Below are 19,444 nucleotides of genomic sequence, written 5' to 3'. Positions count from 1 at the left end.
AGTTTGTCCACGGCGTGAGACATCCTTCTTCTTTATGCTGCCACCCCAGCACACCACCACGTAGAAGAGGGTGCTCGCCACAACTGTCTGATAGAACACGTGCAGCATCTTATTGCAGATATTGAAGGACGCCAGCCTTCCGGCTCTGTCCTCTCTTTCACAGAGCATCAGTATTGGCAGTCCAGTCCAGTAGGTCTGAACCCTCTGCACACAGTCACCTCTGATGATCACGGGGTCCATGAGGGACCTGGGCCTCCTAAAATCCACCACCAGTTCCTTGGTCTTGCTGGTGTAAGTGGTTTGAATCTCACCATTTAACAAAGTCCTTGATTAGGTTCCTGTACTCCTCCTCCTGCCCACTCCAGATGCAGCCCACGATAGCAGTGTCATCAGTGAACGTTTACACGTGGCAGGACTCCGAGTTGAATTGGAAGTCCGATGTATATAAGCTGGACAGGACCGAAGAAAGTATAGTCCCCTGCGGTGCTCATGTGTTGCTGACCACAATGTCAGACCTGCAGTTCCCGAGACGCACATATTGAGGTCTGTCTGTAAGATAGTTCACGATCCATGCCACCAGGTGTGAGTCTACTCCCATCTCTGTCAGCTTGTCCCTAAGCTGTACGCCATTGAGTTGGTGAAAGGACGGTCCCTCAGTGAGTGACACCAACTGTCAAACATGGAGGAGGATGTGTGATGGTCTGGGGGTTCTTTCGCTGGAGGAAGAGCTGGTGACTTGCACAAAGATATAAAATCCATAACAGGATAAAACATCGGGTGCTTTCCCACTGCAGGAACCAGGGACTTTTTAAAAACATGGGACCTTTTGCAGCAATCCCACTGCAGGAACTCAGGCCATCCAAGGTGTGTACTTTTTGTTCACCCAGGAACTATTGTTGGTGGGGCTTGGACAATGAATTGTGCGGATTGGTTGGTTGACCACAAGCCCAGACTTTTAAATTTGACTTCCTTTTGCTTGAGTTTTCTTTCTGCTTTTTAATCTTAAATTCCTGTAAATATGACATAAAGGTCATCTTCACTTTTGCACTCTAAATTTCTATTGTTTTTAGCCCTGTCGAGAATTTCCTTAAATGCAATAAAATACAGCCCAAGAACTAACAACACCTCATTCTCCATTGTTTTGATAGTATTACTACGTATTGAGAAGACGTTGATAGTTTAACCTACGACCTTTGCATGTCACACATTTCACATGAATGTTACAGTTTCTGGTTTGCAGAACCACAAGTACAGGAACTCCATTAGCTCCTGAAAAAACCTGCCTGTGGTAGGAAAAGGCAAACACACCAACTTAAAGTTTTACATTTCTTCACCGTATCTTTTTTTTGCTCCCTACCCTTCAATGACAATAAACATATCGTGATTAGTGTTGCTGAGCAACACCATTGGGGGTGTGGTTAAGATTAAGCAGGTGTCAGAAGGAGGAGCCTGGGGTGCAGCCTGTTCCTAATGTAACTTGTCTCTAATGCGATTTCCCTGTTTCTTCTCACAGGACTAGAGTGACTCAGCTGACCTCCAAACTGCTCCTATGGTCCTCCTATGGTTAGTGTAGGCACTTTGGCCAACAGCATCTTGGGTGGACATTTGCAGGATTCTTCTCCAAGCTGCATGATCTCACAATTCCAGGAAATAAACTGCAATGTTAAGCCCTACTGCCCCCTGGTGGTTCCTGTCCCTTTTACACCATTGCATAATGAGGACTTTTACATAAGCCAGGAGTGCTCTTGTTTTGAGGGCCTCCAATTCATAATCCATCCATCCATTATCCAACCCGCTATATCCTAACTACAGGGTCACGGGGGTCTGCTGGAGCCAATCCCAGCCAACACAGGGAGCAAGGCAGGAAACAAACCCCGGGCAGGGCACCAGCCCACCACAGCAATTCTAATTCAGTTCCTGGCAAATGTCTATAGTGTATACCAAGTTAAATATGATAACAATAATTAAAAAAAATCAATTTAAATAAAAGACCTTTTAAAGTAATATTTGATTTGAAATGCTTTTCAAAAGTAAATAATGTTACAGGCCATTTCAGCAAGTAATGCTGGGCACACAGCGACACTTTTTTGTACAAACACATTCCCCATTGTGAGAGATCAAAGAAACACTTGACCTTTTATTTTCTGTGCTTCTCTTGTTACCAACAGCTAACTTTGTGTACATATTATTATTAAAATGACAACCTTATTATATTATAGCTGGGGAAGGCTAGTGAAGAGATAACCGCCTCTTTTGTGAAATGCTGCATTGTTTTCCTCTATTGTAGTTTGTTTGACTGATGTATTCTACTGAAGCGCCCTTTTTAAGTTATATCTCTCTATATAGCCGAGTGATGGTTTGGCGCCCTGTCCTCAGTTCGTTCCTGCCTTACGCACTATGCTAGCTGGGGTGGGCTCCAGCACCCCCGGGCAACTCTGCTCTGGATTCAGCAGGTTAGAAAATGACATGACATCTCTCTATATATCATGAAGTCAACCTTCCATTTGTGCTTCCATATTCTTGTGGAGGAACTTGTTTTAAAATAGCAGGTGGAAAACACTGAACTAATTTCCTCCATAATACTGAACCCTTCTTAACCTCTATATGCATAAACTGAAAACTATTTTATAGTACAGACTCATGCATTGTAATCAACACTAGCAATAAATATTTGTTTACCAGTAACGGCGCACTGCATGAATACATTTGACGTGACCATTCCTAGTCTTCATCCTCTTTCTCTGTACGTTTACCATTCATTTACCCAGAGGTTGATGCGCTTGTTGCTTCCTGAGCAGCTCTTCTTTTTTCCACCCTAGCGGCTCGCTTCTTCTCTTCTTTTGTCGGCATCTTTTCACGTTAAAACTGATTAAGTCAATGTTTGTGTTGCAATTACTTAGTACGTTTTCTTTAATTTTTCACTTAAGCTGGTACTTAAGTCTTCACTCTGCCTCATGAATGATTTAAGATATGAAGAGGTAGGGGAAGTGACGGCGAAGGTGGTAGGGATGAGAACCGCCATGCTGGCCACTGCCGAGAGTGGATTCTACAATAAAATACAATAAAACTAAAAAGAGGAAAAACCTTGGAGGTCAATCATCACCCTGAAAGCGGGTAGTAGATGTCACGTAGTATATGAAACGTCAGGTCAGTAGTTCAAATGGTTTGCGAGCTACAAGTGATTTAAAATCCTGGACAGACAAACGAACAGCCACAGTAGTGTATTATATAAGAAGATACAGTGATAATAAATCAGCATACTGTATGCGAGTAGTCTGGATGTTATCTGGTCGATTTTCTTAACCATCTTTCAATCTTTTCTTGGTGCCCATACCGGACTATTCCTGAATGGTGAGGACTTGTGTAGTATCTTCACACTGATCCCGTTTCTTCAGAAGATGCACTCCCCGGGAATCTGAGGCAGTGCTGGGAATGAGACATTTCATTTACAATTCCAGAAAACAAATGAAAATCAGCTATCGATTAAATTAGTGCAAGAATCGTCTAAATCGAATATAAATTGAACATCATATTAAGACAGTGTTAGGAGTGGCATATTTCATTTACAATTTCTGATAATGAATGAAAATCAGCTATTGTCCTCCTCAATATATGCAAGACTTGGTCTAAATCGAATCAAAATTGTACATCGCATACTTTTATCTCAATTCAGTTGATCCAAATGAAGAATCCTAATCTGTCCACCATTAAAATAGTGGGAAAAGGGTGTCTATTTAATTGAAATGTCTATAGAATATATCAGACATTTATTAACGCTGTTACTACTTAATTGAGCAGGCTGAACCTCTGCTCCCCTTTGGGATGCTTCAGTCTGTAAGTGGCAACTTCACATCGACTTCTCTGGTTATTTGTGAAAGGAGAACTTGTCATTAAAGGAGCCTGGTAATACGAGATTTGTTCAATAAAGGACTTTATTTTTACACAGGACTGTATTTGTAGCAGTTTTATCAAGGGTTTGGAGCTCTGATATGCCCCCTAGTGGCTAAACTACATACAGTGGATTCAGAAACTATTCGGAGCCCTTGACGTTTTTCCCATTTTGTTATACTGCAGCCTTGTGCGAAAATAATTTAGATTAATTTTTCCCTCATCAAACAACACTCAATACCCAAGAATGACAAACCAAAAACAGGATTTTAGGAATTTTAGTGATTACATCTTGCCTGAAGAAGGGGCCTGAGTTGCCTCGAAAGCTTGCATATTGTAATCTTTTTAGTTAGCTAATAAAAGGTGTCATTTTGCTAGGCTTTTCTCTACATTCATAATGGCTAACACGGTACAACAACCTAGTAGTACAGCAAATGTATCAAAAATAAAAAGTCAAAAATGCCACTGACACAAGTATTCAGACCCTTTACTCTGTACTTTGTTGGAGCACCCTTGGCAGCCATTACAGCTCAGGAGCCTTCTTGGGGTCTGATGCGACAAGCCCCCACACACCTGGATTTGGGGATTTTCAGCCATTCTTCTCTGCAGATCCTCTCATGGTCTGTCAGGTTGAATGGAGACTGTTGCTGGACATTTCTTTTGAGGTCACTCCAGAGATGTTCAAGTAGGTGCAAGCACAGGGTCTGGCTTGGCAGCTCAAGGATATTCCTAGAGTTGTCCCTAGGCCACTCCTGTGACATCTTTGCTTTGTGCTTAGGGTCATTGTCCTGTTAGAAGGTGACCCTTCGTTCCAGAGTGCCCTGGGGTAGGTTTTCATTAAGGATATCTGCTCACTTTGCTCCATTCAGCTCTCCCTCAACCCCATGGCATGACAGTGCCACTAGCCTGCTTCACCGTTGGGATGGTATTGTGTAGGTAATGAGTGGTGCCCGGTTTCTCCCTGACATGACGTTAATCTTGTATTGTTCAGACCAGAGAATATTGTTCCTCACAGTCTGTGAGTCATTCAGGTGCCTTTTTGCAAATTGCCACAAGGCTTCCATGTGAATTTCGGTTTAACCACTATGTCATGAAACCAGATCAATGGAGTGTTGACCCTAACCCTGCTCTCCTGCTTAATGCCAACCTCATTTAAAAGATGCTGACGGTCTGTGATGCTCCCTTTTCACTAGAAAGCAAGATATGTTTACAAGGTTATTGCTAATGAATCACGTCTACCAGCATTGAACTCATCCCTTTGTTATTGATTTTAATTTAAAGAAAGAATCCAGAAAGAAGCTCAGACTCAAATACTATGGAATCAGTCTTGCTTATTTCACAGCAGCCATATTCATAAGCCACACCAAAACAAATGATAATTGGAATGCAAAGTACTGAGGGTCCAGTTGTAAAACAAATTAAAAAGAAGTTTGTAAAGTAAGAGACATGTGGCACAGGTGACAGTTACACCAATTAGATCATTTCTCATCAAACACAACATCTAACTACAAGCCTTAAATAATCTGCTCCGTCTTATATTTCAGAATGCGTTTCACCTTACACTCCAAATCGTAACCTTAGATCCTCAAATGAGTGTCTGCTTATTATTCCAAGAGCTAAACTTAAAAGAAGTGGTAAGGCGGCCTTCTGCTGTTATGCACCTAAAATCTGCCAGTAGAAATTCACCAGGCTGATACGGTGGAGCACTTTAAAAAATTGCTGAAAACACATTACTTTAACATGGCCTTCTCATAACTTCATTGTAGTTTAATCCTGATGCTCTCTATATTCATTTAATTATCATAACTCTTCATGGTGGCTCCATAATCCATACAAACCCCTACATCCTCTGCTGTTCTTTTTCTAGTTTTCTGTGGTGGCGACCTGCACCACCACCACCTGATCAAAGCACTGTGATGTCCTACATTGGTGGATTGAAGGCCAGAAGTCCACATCAAGAAGACCGTCATCATCAAGTTCTTCCATGTGAACCCTGAATACCATGAGGACTGATTCAGGTCATTTATGTCAGGTAGAATGCCTAGAGAGGTTTGGGTGGTCTCGTGGCCTTAGGACCCCTGCAGATTTTATTTTTTTTCTCCAGCCGTTTGGAGTTTTTTTTTTTGTTTGTTTTTTCTGTCCTCCTGACCATTGGACCTTACTTTTATTGCATGTTAATTAGTGTTCCCTAATCTTATTTTTTATATATTTAGTTTTTTTTTCTCTTTCTTCATCCTGTAAAGCACTTTGATCATTCGTTCATCATTTGTATGAAAATGTGCCATATAAATAATTATTGTTGTTGTTATTCTGGCACCAAGTGCCACAAACAATGAGTATTGTGTGCCTGGTAAAGGCCAGCTACATATGACACATGGGACACGCAGGAGATTTACCTCCGATAGCTCATGTGTTGCTGGACATCTGATACCACAGTAAATATGTTATCGTATCCAGTCAGTGCCGTTGGATTCTTGGTGGCTTGGAGGACAATACTGTTAAACAGACTTCTCTATTGACAGCCACGCAAGCATTGTGAGTGCCTGCTGGGGATCGATTTCAAGGCATAAAAGAGGAAAGAATGAGACAGAGGGTATCTACTGATGCATTATCTGCACCCCACCTCAGAACTGCAGAGAAATCACTAGAGGAAGACATCTGACGTCACTTGCTGTTCAACTGTGCCATTCTAGATAGATAGCCTCAAAGCACGACGGTACAATATGTGGGTGTCATCTGAACAGCAGCACTATGACTAAACATAAAATTGCTTTCTTTGATAATTTCTTACTTCAGCATTTTTCGACCTTTAAGTATTTGCGACCCGAGTTTTCATAACAGTTTTAATCGCGCCCCCCAACGTTTTTTTTGAAAGGAGCCCACTAATACCAATTTGTTCTTTTTTTAATTAATGATATATCATAGATGCATATTTTATTATACCTACTTAACTTTTATCGACATTTATCGAACTCTATATTTATTTTTCTAGTATCAGAATGTACTTTAAGTTAATTTGTTTTGGTTTCAATAGATGTATTTTTCATATTTTTGATTCTTGTTTTCTTTTTCTCACATCTTTGAGCCCCCCTTTTTGTTACTTCGCGCCCCACAGTTTGAGAACCACTGTCTTACTTTCTTTTGTCTTTACACCATGGCAGTTAAATGGGGTTTCCTTGCTATAATCTCAACCTTTCTTATGGTTTCCTTTTTCTATTTTAGTTTGTCAAAAGACATTTTGCTATTCTTGCCTTCCTGTCACTATCACTCTTATTTTCGGTCTCCCTCGTATTTGTTGCCCATATTTGTTTTGTGCCTTTTCTAGGGAGCTGTGACAACTATAAGGAACAGGGAAAGCAGGTAAGAGCAAAGGCATTAGAGGCTAATTCTGATTGAAGCAATTCCTAGTGGACGACAGAAGATAAGACCATCATTTCTAGCCAGTATTTCCCCACATGCCCCCTTCTTGCCTTGAATGGGAGGTTACGTTTATTTTGTTCTAATCCAAAACAGCATGCCAGACTAATTATTGGTCTTCATTGCTGTATTTGTTGTTATTTTTGGCTTAAACATTGCATTGTTTTTGCACGACAGATTATTAGCTATTTCACTGATAGTACATTTTCACAAAATATCTACTGTTTCAAAAAACATTTTCTAAACACTAGTGTTATGTAACTAGAGGGCTTAATATGGAAGTAGGATGATTTGAATTTTCTCCAATTATTCGACACAATCATTGGCTTTGCACTTGTGATGGTGTCATATGGTGTTTGGTTCTCCTTGTCCTTTAACACTTGTTCCCATACAGGCTCACAGACTGAGGATACTCGATGATGTGGAACTCTTCCTGTAAGTCGCTTTGGATAAAAGGAACATAAATACAAGCAGTATTTGTTGTGTTATACAATCACCAAAAACTACGCTTGTAGTTTGGAGTCTGTCTTTCAGCACTAAATGCCAGAATTCACCGTCAACTTCACTTCCTTGACATTAAGAGTGAATAATAACACATTATATAGGAATTCTTTCTTTTGCCCCCTCCCTCTTAAGATTCATTGGGGTTCAGCTTGCTACGCTAACACATCTCTGAACTGCATATTATGCAGGAGTTATTTTTTCTGAAGTAAAGAAAAAAATAAAATATTGATCATGAAAATAATTTTAGAATGACACAGAAAATGATCACTTTATCGATCGCTGCGTGAATACTCTTGAGTGTAGGTTTATTTTGGACGATGTGGATAACTCTCCTGGCTTAGCAGCTCATTAAATTTGAGATCCATAGCGACTGGCTTGAGTAACGCATGTGACAGTAATGACCCCCCTAAGCTCCAACAGAGAACTGCCAGATGTTCATATCACAGACAATCTTTAGATTATCAGAATCTTAGAGGAGGGACCCTTATGGCTGTCATGGCAAGATGTTTTTCGAAGAGGAGCAGACTTGTCTTAATTAGTCAGTACAACTGTGGGTCAATTTGTGAATAGACCATGTCTCACTAGTTGGCAGAGGTCAGCAAGAAAACGCTCAGCTCCATTGTAATTTATAGAATTTAGATCACTAGCCTGATGCTTTAAGGCAGCAGTTTTCAGTCCCAAGCTATGACTTATGGACATTAGTCTCCAGTTTTTCCATTCCTTCAACCTACCCTGGCATTTTTAATCCCTGAAAATTCAGACTTTTGACACCTCTCCAGAGTCATAAACTTCTGAAAATGCCAGCTCAGCATTGTAGTGTGGACAGGTGAAAATACAGACTTTTGTATATTCTTACTTTAGTCTTGGTTTGTGCTTATTACATGTCCCTTCTCTGATTTGATACTGCTCATTTCCTGATTGGTCACTCTTCACAAAAGAACACCACTTTCCAAACATAGCGGACATAGAAGAGTTGCTTTCCATGACGCCTGTTGTGTTGCATACCTGTGTGCATCTAAATTGCATGTTGTACAGTTTGAGTGCTGCACACATCTGTAAAAGGCACGGCCGTACATCCTGTGGCTAGTAGTGTTGCCAAGTGTGCATGCCCAGTATAGGCAGATGTCTATGTCACATGCGTTTTCACCGAGTGTGGACAGAGATACTTTAGTAAACCGTGTAAAAACACTAGTGACAATGAAGATCATTTTCATTTATGAAAAAGTATAGTTTTAAATGAAAACATAACAGCCTGGACACAGACTCTGTGATTACAGGTTTTTGTTCCAACCAGTTTCACAATCAGTGAGTCACGTTACCCTGAAATGACCTCATTATTTAAATAGTTGGTCTTTTTATTCTTCTCTTATTCCGTATTTTGGAAAGCACAGTAGTGTGGGATTACATTCATAAGAAATTTAGAAACATTCTTATTTTTGCCATAGTGTTAAATTCTTAACTCTCTTTTTGTCACTTTGCTATTAATTCACCTTTTTCGGTGAAGTTTGCTCCCCTATTTGCATCTTTATAATGACACTGAATGATGAAAGGCCTGACACCAAAATTTTCAAACTGGATTTGCTAAATTTAATTGGAACGTAGCAAGCATTTATTGTACATACAGTGTGTTACATGGAGGTAAATTCGTTTTTAGCTTATCTTATATTTATTAATCTATTGGTGAAGAAAGATTCATGGATCTTGACTTTTTGACGATGCTGTGATCTTCGTGGATTCAATGGAGGCTCTGATCAGGGAGATCGAGAGACTGAGTGAGGAGTCTGAGTGTCTGGGCTCATGAGTGTCCTGAATATAAACCAAGATCCAGGCCTTTAATGACCTTCTGGGCACAGCCATCAGCAGTGTGTCTGTCTGCGGAGAGAGTGTCGACCTTGTTGAGAGGTTTACTTACTTTGGCAGTGACATTCATGTCTCTGGTGACTCTTCCTGTGAAGTCAGTAGACGGATTAGGAGAGCATAGGGGGTCATGAGGTCGCTGGAAAGGGGTGTGTGGCGCTCCCGATATCTATGCAAAAGGACGAAGGTCCAAGTCTTTAGAGTCCTGGTGCTTCCTGTCTTGCTATATGGTTGCGAGACATGGACGCTATCCAGTGACCTGAGACAAAGACTGGACTCCTTTGGTACTGTGTCTCTCTGGAAAATCCTTGGGTACCGTTGGTTTGACTTTGTGTCGGATGAGCGGTTGCTCATGGAGTCCCGAATGAGGCACATTACCTGCATTGTGAGGGAGCGTCAGTTACGGGACTATGGCAATGTGGCACGTTTCCCCGAGGGTGATCCAGTTCGTAAGATCCTCATTGTTGGGGACCCGAGTGGCTGGACCAGGCCAGTTCAGGGTGAGTGTAAGGAGCGACTAAAGGTCACAGAGTGTGTAGGACACAAGTGTCAAACTCTAATCCCAGACAGCCACAGTAGCTACAGTTTTCCATTTCAGTCATATTCTTGATTATTATTCAGTTACTGCTGGTAATTGAACAGCCATGTTTTACCTTAATTGTAAGTAATGTGTCTTTCAAAACTCAAAAACCTTCCATATTTTTTTCTTAATCAGCAGACAATCAATAAAGAGATGCAAAGGCAGCAACTAACTTCATTCCATGTGAACGTTTTGGTAGATCACATCTGTCTAGAACACTAAGTGACATTTTAGTTACTAGTCATGTACTTATGCACCAGAATGTGACTTTGTTAATAAATTGATTTTTTCCATTAAAAAAAAACATACATTTTGTAAACTAAAAGGGACAACTTTCAAATTCTGCTGCAATCAGTTTTGGCATAATTATGAAATAATAAATAAAAACAAAAGGAAAGATTCCTTTGATTATGTTTGTTTCGAGGTGTAACATCTAAATAAACAAGAGCACTGCAGCATTTTAAATTATATTTTTATTGCTACATTGAGGCTTTCACTACTTTTTTTGTAAAATGGGTCAGAAGTTGAAGGATTGGGATGTTTACCTTACGTCGATGCTGCTGGTATCTGTTGTCATCCATCCTCTTCTGCAGGTACTTGCTGGTAACTGGTTCCATAGGCTGGTAGGATCTATGCATGTCTGTGCCTGATGTTTATTGTTTGCTGTGCAACTTGCAACTGTTTAGTGTGTTCTAAGTAAAGACACTTTAACCTGAGAGAGAGAGAGAGAGAGAGAGAGAGAGAGAGAGAGGGAGGGAGAGGGCGGTGCAGGCAGACGTCTCAGTTCAGGTGTCCTCCGCTGGGTCCTATGGCCTGCTCTGTTCACGGCTTTGAAAACGAAAACAAGGCCATAGCCAGTTTTACTAAAAAAAGCATAAATTAGATATGAAGTAAAGACTATGCCGTTATACTATAAGTTGACAAAGAATGGCAGTTTTGAAACTTTTCAAATAAGAAATAAAAATATCTTTTAATAAAAATGAAAATATCTATCTATCTTGTTAATTGTATATAGTGCCTTTCACTCACTATCTATCTATCTATCGTTACAATAAGACACAGGTAAATATCAATGGTTTGGGGTAGCCACCTGTATAATATCTCTGGCTGCAAAATGGGTATTTTTTTCATGAGTTGTGCAAGGTACAATGTCCAAAACAGAACTGACTTAGGTTGAGTAAAATGGTGGTTTTAAAGGTCATGACAGGAAATAACGTCATCTGGATCAGAACTGGAAGTCACGTCTTTGGGTCTGGAAGTGGCTTCATCGATGGCTCTGGTATCAGGAAGTGACGTCATCAGAAGTGCTGGCACCTAGTGGATTTTCCTGAGGATAGTCTGCAGAGGACAGGGAGAGTTAGCGCAGCTCGCCACCCCCTGGTCTGGCATGGTATTACTATTATTTAAGGCCTCTAGCTGCCTCACATGCGCACGTGTGTGACACTATCTATATATCTTGTGATAGAAATACACCATCTGAAGATTACTTAAATAAATGATCAAACTCCCAATACTGAACTAATAATTTTGCAATTCAATACTGACTCTGTGGCTCAGACAGAATATCATGACACTAACACTGATCACACAGCCAGCAATCAGGAATCCTGGACGTCTAAAGAAAACCTCCATAAACTATGACTTATTACAAATCACCGAACTCTTCACTCCGAATCCCGTTTCAAACAAACACTTGTGTAGAAATATGCTCGTCTTTTAAATGACTCTCATGTATTGAATGAAACTCTGTATTTTTACTGACATGAGCCTTGTATCTTTTAAATCATTCTTTTAGAATCCTAAAAAACAAATTACTAGATATGTTTTTGGAATTTATCAATCTGGGATAATTAAGGTCAGTAGGGGCATCAGTATAGGAAACACAACTCTGATGTACTGTTAATGTGTCAGTGGTTTTAAGATTATTGATTATTTTAAATCCCATCTCAAACAAATTCTTCTGTAGAAATGTGTGCATCTTTTTAATGACTACTATATATTGATTTAAACTCTCTGTCTTTACTGACTTGAACCTTGTATCTTTTAGATCATTCTTTTGTTAAATCTATGGTACATGAAGAAAGGTCTTTTTAAGTGGGACATATGCTGCACATTGAAAGGAGACCCAAAATAAGAAAGAAGAACATGAGAAAGAAGTCAAGACACCTGCATTCCCAAAGAAACTGTAAAGATAAAAGACCCTGCAGACTGAAAGTACCTTTCAATAAAACTATTTCTGATAATTTCCTAAGCTGTTAAGTAATATATTTCCTACTTTCCCTCAGTTTTACTGTATTTTATTAGTTTTCCTTTATAGTTGTATTGAGTTATATTGTTTCGACTTGGTCAAGGTTATTGTTTATAGAGCATCTAGTGTTGAGGACTGCCATCTTTCAGCAGGTGTTAGCATATGAGGTGGGATGCCTTCGATCGAAAACAGCATGGTGAGTAGACTCCTGCTCTGGCGAGTAGCATAGGTGTAGTTCGGGTGTGAAAACAACTTGTGCTGAACTGGTAAGCCTCTTCACTTGAAGCTGCAGATAAGGCTGTACATATGGGGTGCTATAAGGCAGACGTACCCAACACTCATACAAATAACACAGTTAACAGTAAGTATAGTGCAGGTGAACCAAAATGACAAACATATACTTAAGGTATACTGCTAAGAGCACCTGGTGTGCGTGACTGCCGTATTCCCACAGGGGTCAGCATCTAAGAAAAGGAGAATTCAATAGAAAAGGTCAGTGTGGTGAGAGGAGTTTTGGTGAGGGGCACAAGTGCAGTTCACAGCAAAAGACAACGGTCTGGGATGTCCGTGCTGAGCCAGTAAGGCTTGATGCTGCTGTCCAGGTGCAGATAAGACTGTACACGTGAGGTGCTATAAAGCAGCTAAATTAAAGTATAGATGCATTTCCACAGTTAAACACTATCTACTGTACAGTCAAATTTACAACATCCACATGTCTGATTTCCTTAATATACCATACTAAAAGTGAAATTCTGCAGATTGCCAATTATTTATTTTAACCTAACAATATTACTTTTTAGTAAGTGTTATCATGTACATCATGAATATATACTGTATAGTGTTTGACAATAATACTCTCATTGTTAAATATATAAAATAAAGCCTAGGTAAATGATTTTGGGATGCCACCTTTGACAACACCACAGCTCATACTGAATATTCCCCACGTTACGGTACTATTGGTCTTTGTTAGAACTCCTTCAGTACTACTGACATGACTTAGAAACCTGCATATATCAATGTAGATGGATGCCACAACTCATTTCTTCTTCCTCTTCAACTTTTCCCACTTCTATGTGGGGTCAATGTGCTTCATAAACCTTCTCCATGGTGCCTAGTCCTGTACCTCTTCCTAGTCCATTTTTTACTCAATCCATGCCACAACACACTACAAATTTTTTTATATAAATTATTTTTAGTTTGTTTCTCTGACTCAATTACAGATTCTTTAGGAGGTTCTGAACTGTTGGTCAGATTCAGAATATTAATTTCATAATGGTCTTTTTATTCTGGACACCATCCCAAGGTGTCTTACAGTAACATTATGAAATAACTCTGCTCATAATTCTGTCATGTGAGTATTGGCATAGTAAGTGATGGGGAATAAACCAGACACTCTGTGGCTTGTAACCCATCACCCTACCCAACAGGCCATGATTCCTCCTGTCTTAATCGTTTCTTACCAGCTAAAGGTTGATGTAGCAGGGCCTCTCTTATTTCCCTATGCAGAATCACAAGATCAGTTCTGTTTAAGTCGTATAATTGGGGCAGAAACCATCACTACTGCAACCATACTGCTTTATGGCAACCACAATTGTGACTTTGCTGCTGACCATCAAGTAAACTACTCTGGCTATCTTAGCATGAAAATCATAGACATACCACACTTGAGGACACCAGCTGCTTCTAAGAATGCAGGGAAGTCATTTACAGGTAATTCCTTTAATTAATGGGTGTAAACCCAAACACACATAAGGCACTTTGGCTTGAGGGAAGTAAAGAAGAGTGTACAGGGACAACACTCAAAACACACATTATTTTTAGACCAGTAACTGCGTATTGCATGATAACGTGCAGTGAATACACTTGACTTGACCATTCCTAGTTTCCATCCTCTTTCTCTGTACGTTTAGCATTCATTTGCTCAGAGGTTGATGCACTTGCTGCTTCCTGAGCAGCTCTTCTTTTCTCCACCCTAGCGGCCCACTGCTTCTCTTCTTTCATCTGCATCTTTCACATTAAAACTAATTAAGGTAGTATTTGCGTTGGAATTACTTAGTACGTTTTCTTTAATTTTTCACTTAAGCTGGCACTTAAGTTTTCCATCTGCCTCAAGAATGCTTAAAGATATGAAGAAGTAGGGGAAGTGATGGCAAAGGTGGTAGGGAGGAGAACAGCACCCGTACGCATGCGCTGCACGGTCGTCCTGCTGCCCACTGCCAAGAGTTGATTCTACAATAAAATAAAATAAAAATAAAAAGAGGAATAACCTTAGAGGTCAATCATCACCCCGAAAGTGGATAGTAGACGACACGTAGTATATCTCTCTATCATAAAAAAAATCTTGGCAGGGAGACGAGACTTGATCTTCTCGGAAGACAATTTGACGTCCCACGGGACAAAGCAGTAAGACAGAATTACAGCTGCTGTACAGGCTTTTAAATTATTGACTTTTAGAGCGACAAACAGAACATGCACCTCTGCAGCAGAAGCACAAAGCCAGCAGCTGATCCATCCGGATCTCCTTAGCGTGAGTTCAGCTCCCCCCCCTCCACAATGCGAGCAGGAGAGATGCGAAGTGGCAGGAGCATAGTGCTCCTCCAGGGGGTTTGAGTGGAGAGACACTTTTACAACACGCGAGACTAGACATTACAACCTTAGGAAGCAAAACCTGTGAGACTGCTACTTTTGCACGTCACGCCCTACAATTTAAAACAAGTTCATGGACATCTAACCTGGCAGTTGTTGGAATGCTTTTGGCAGACAAACTTCATGTGCTCCCAGCTCTTAAAACAACAACAAGAGACAAGCAGAACACGTAGCTCGCCAGCAGATGATATGACCGCATCTCCTTAGTGTGCGTTCAGCACCCCCCCACCCCCTTTCACAACGCGAGTGGCAGAGATGCGAAGTGGCAAAAGGACAGCTACTGTACAGGCTTTTAAATGATTGACATGCAGCGTGACAAGCACAACACACAGCTGGCCAGCAGCAGCAGCAAGACAGCAGCTGATATGACCGCTTTTCCTTAGCGTGCGTTCAGCCCCCCCTTCATAACGCGAACAGCGCTATACGTCCCGTGAGAAAGAGATTTAATTACGCCTGGGGCCGTAAATAAAGGACAAATATTACTTTTACAAAAGTTTTAAAGTAAAAGTGAAAATAATGCATATGTAGTAATTCCCATGAAAATAACAATCTCTTTAAATTGTATATCCGGTAAACCAAACCCGGGGGTGGGCGAGCAAAGCGAGTAGGGGTGGAGCCCCCTAGTGTGTACCAAATTTCAGGTCAATAGGTCAAACGGTTTTTGAGCTACAGGTGATTTAAAATCCTGGACAGGCAAATGGACAGCCATGGTAGCATATGATATAAGAAGATATTTTGCATTACAGGGTAACATTCGAAATACAGTATGTGAAATTTGGCCTGCAATATGAGATGCCACAAAGGGGTACAATTCCAGTTGTCAACAGCTAGACCCCCCCAAAATGAGTTTACAGGGAGCAATGAAGAATGAACAGGAAGGAATTATTATACACTGCAACATGTCATTCACTCAGAATGTCAGGTAAGTGAAGTTAAAAGTGAGTTCCGGCAATTGTGCACTTACAGAAAACTAACATCCATTGCTGTTTTAACTGTACATTTTTGAGGGGGAAACCATAAGCATACTAAGTGGCAATTATACTGGCACATCACTCCAAATTTCGCCACAAAATGCTGAGGACACTAACTCCCCATTACGCTATCCCAAACTGCAAAGCTATAGATTGTGTAGAATGAAAGAAATTTCAGCTTAATTCCTTCAAACTCTCAGATTACAGTATATGACATCTTAGTTTGGAAATATTACACTGCAAGAAGTAAAAAAAATTGTCTCACAAGAATAACGTAATAATAAAGCAAAAAGTAAACAGCAATAAATAGCTAACTTTAATACTATTTCTACTGTGAGGTGGCAGTGCTAACAAACTGCCCCTTATTCAAAAAAGAAAAAGACAGATACATAGAAACATATTTAAGTATCTCAGGTGGACTACCAATCTTTCCTGAGGGGAAAGGCTTTGGCTTCTCAAGACTTTGAATGGGATAGGGAAGATCACTGGAAGCTTGATTGTCCAGTTTCACAATGTGTCTTCCTTTCATGTTGCTGAGGAGCTGTTGATGTGCTGAAAGGCTTTGACAGTGCTACAAATGAACTGACATTTGGCACATTTGAAAAGACGTACACTCCTTTGAACATCCCTCTAAGAAGACATAATTGTGTTGGGTTGTCATTGCAGGCCTGGTCTGCTCATCTGGATCAAGTGGCCGTTACCATGGCAACATCTCTGCCTACTCAGCTATAGTTACTGCCATTAGGATTAAATGTCGGCACATTAAGCCTGGGAACTTGCCAGTGTAGGCTATCTACACCCTGTATGAAACATTTGATGGATCTGAAAGGGAAACCCAGAGGAAATAAACACAAATAAACTAGTATTTTACTCTTTTTTTGTCTTTTACCATATTGTATTCTTAGTAACAGGCAAGATTGTTCGTCATTCTCAGTATTTATTTTTGTGCAGCTGTTTGGCTGCTGTTCTCTGTTCCTTCTTTCACTCCTACTGCTCCTCTACTTCTGTCTCTCCCCTGACTTCCATTTGCTGCAAAACTCCAGTTCAAAACTGCTCTTTCCCTATGTTTCTCTGAATGGTGCTGCTCCGTAGTATCTCTGGTCTTTGGTCTCTCCTCCATATGTCCATGTAGGTGTCTTCATTCTGCCTTTGCTTGTCTGCAAAATCTGCAATAGCTTGCCAATAGAAATTTGCCAGGTTAATACGGTGGAGCACTTTTAAAAAAATGCTAAAAACTCATTATTTTAATATGGCTTTCTCATAGCTTAATTTGATTATCATTATCATTGTTGGTGGCTCCATAATCTGTACTAACCCCTACTTCCTCTGCAGAGGTTTTGTTACATTTGCATAATAGACCTAACTATTTTACCTTACAGCGAGTAAGTAACCAAAGTAAAAAATAGTAAAATGTAATAAATTGAAAGAAAATTATGTTTCATGTTGTGTTAGAGGTATTTGTTGCATTATATGTTTTTGTTCTGTTTGGGTTTCAAATTAACACACAAATACTTTGTAAACTTACACTTTTACTGTAAAACCTCAGTAAAAAAAATTTTTTGAATTAACTCTTCATCGACATTGCATTGAATTTTGATTCTGTGTTTGGACTTACATCTGCCCATGAGTGACTATCATTTCTTTCTCTCTAATAAATAAACCGACTTTTTCGAATGTTTGTCCCTGTGATTTGTTAATTGTCATAGCAAAAGCTATTCTAACGGGAAACTGTAAATGTTTTAATACGAATGGCATATCAAGATCTCCTTTGGTGTCTAATGTTATCTGCAGAAGATGTACTCCATTACCTTTCTTGTTGCCTGTTAAAATTTTACATGTCATTGCCATGTAACTGATCGACAATTTTCACGTTAATCTGTCTGACTTCATCGTTTCTCGGTGCTAGGATTGCCCGTGTATTCATCTCTTCTGTTGATATCCCTTCAGGATGAAATTCATCAATAAGATTTGGACATAAGTCTTCTTTTATTGGGAACTTAAATTGAAGAAAATGTATAAATGTATAAGAGCTGAGAGCACAGCAACTGTGTCTGACAAAAGCATTCACACGAATGAGAGCTGAGAGGACTGTGGGCGTGAGCCGTTAACCGTAAATGGTTGAGAGGAGGGCGGGCACTTGAAAAATCTCTTGGCAATAGTCTCATCTCAAGATTTTCTTTTATAATAGAGAGATTGTTTTGGTTGAGGATTCTTTTTTTATTACTTGTTTATTGTTTCAGCTTGAATTGAAAAAGTTTTGTTTTAACATAATTTTTTTCAATATTTATACAATGCTTGAGTGGTGTCACTGGATCAATTCAGTCACACTTGTGACACCATGCAATATGGCCAAACAAATACTGTGGAACTTGCATCTCTCACTGTCCAATGGTGGATACATGTATCAAATCTCCGAAGAATTTAATGTTAGTTATTTTTCATTTTGTTGTATTTCCCCCCATGGCTCCTTTTTGTCTGCTTGGTCTTCTTTTCATCATTGTTCACTGTTTAAATTATTTTTTATAATACTGTTCTGTTCATTTGTTATTTCTCTAATTATGTAATAATTGTTAATTGCATTCTATTTCATTATTATCTAGTACCTTCTGTGTTTTTTGCTCCTTTTTGGTAATAAACATCCTCTTTTTATAAAGATTATTTGTAGAGTTTTCACGGTTCTCCCACTGGTGAGACATATTTTAAGATTTTTTGGGACTTTTGCTGTTGTTTTAAATTTTAAACCTGACCTCCCTTCTAAAGCCTAGTTCAGCTTGAAGGCCCCCACTTTCCACAGGCCTCTCTTCCCTTAGGGTTAGAACTGTTCTATGGGCTATTTTGGAGGTTTCACCCCTTTGTTGTTTTATCCTGCCAGAGCAATCATAACACAATGTCAGTTCCCAGCTTCCTTTTATAGAGTTGGGGTGATCCCTTAACAGTGATGGGCTATTAGCACTCACCCCACAAGATTCCGTTTTTTATCCACAGGTCTTAAGGCTACTCGACAGCCATTCATTCTGACAATATCATTAGCGTTTCTTGTATATCATCCTGGTGTTGCCTTCATTGTTAACGGGGTTGTACTCATTATCTGTGTTGGTATTGTAATACCATCTGCTGACAGCATGTAAAATATCAGTCAAGTTCATTATATTACTTTATTTATGACAATAAAATTGAAAAGTTATAGAAAGTAAACAAGGGTTTTGACTTTATTTACATTCACAGCATTGACCCTACAATTTCCTATTTTGAAAAAAAAAAATCCAAATTAAACTACTAGGAAATTGAAATATCGATAATCACATGGAAGACCAACAGAGATTTCAGCAT

At 39.7% G+C, this 19,444-nt stretch overlaps 1 protein-coding gene across 7 annotated transcripts in view; it reads right to left on the bottom strand.

The window, feature by feature from the left end:
* LOC120541646 (uncharacterized protein CFAP97D2-like) overlaps positions 1-19,444 on the bottom strand; it is a 42,045-nt gene that overhangs the window by 20,204 nt on the left and 2,397 nt on the right. Inside the window, exons 2-4 of one of the 7 annotated variants that reach the window (XM_039773475.1) lie at positions 12,919-12,958; positions 11,337-11,584; positions 10,792-11,109 (exon numbers count right to left, since the gene is read on the bottom strand). In XM_039773475.1, coding sequence (XP_039629409.1) covers positions 10,792-10,884 — 93 coding nt within the window. In that variant the 5' untranslated portion in view covers positions 10,885-11,109; positions 11,337-11,584; positions 12,919-12,958. Of the gene's footprint in view, positions 1-10,791; positions 11,110-11,336; positions 12,479-12,918; positions 12,959-19,444 lie in introns of those variants that run through there. The other 6 variants (XM_039773474.1, XM_039773476.1, XM_039773477.1 and 3 more) reach the window with 6 other exon arrangements.

This window comes from Polypterus senegalus, chromosome 12 (genome assembly GCF_016835505.1).
Source record: "Polypterus senegalus isolate Bchr_013 chromosome 12, ASM1683550v1, whole genome shotgun sequence".
Taxonomy (NCBI): Eukaryota; Metazoa; Chordata; class Cladistia; order Polypteriformes; family Polypteridae; genus Polypterus; species Polypterus senegalus.
The sequence above is the reverse complement of the archived record's forward strand: the minus strand, read 5'-3'. Positions and strand labels throughout refer to the sequence as shown.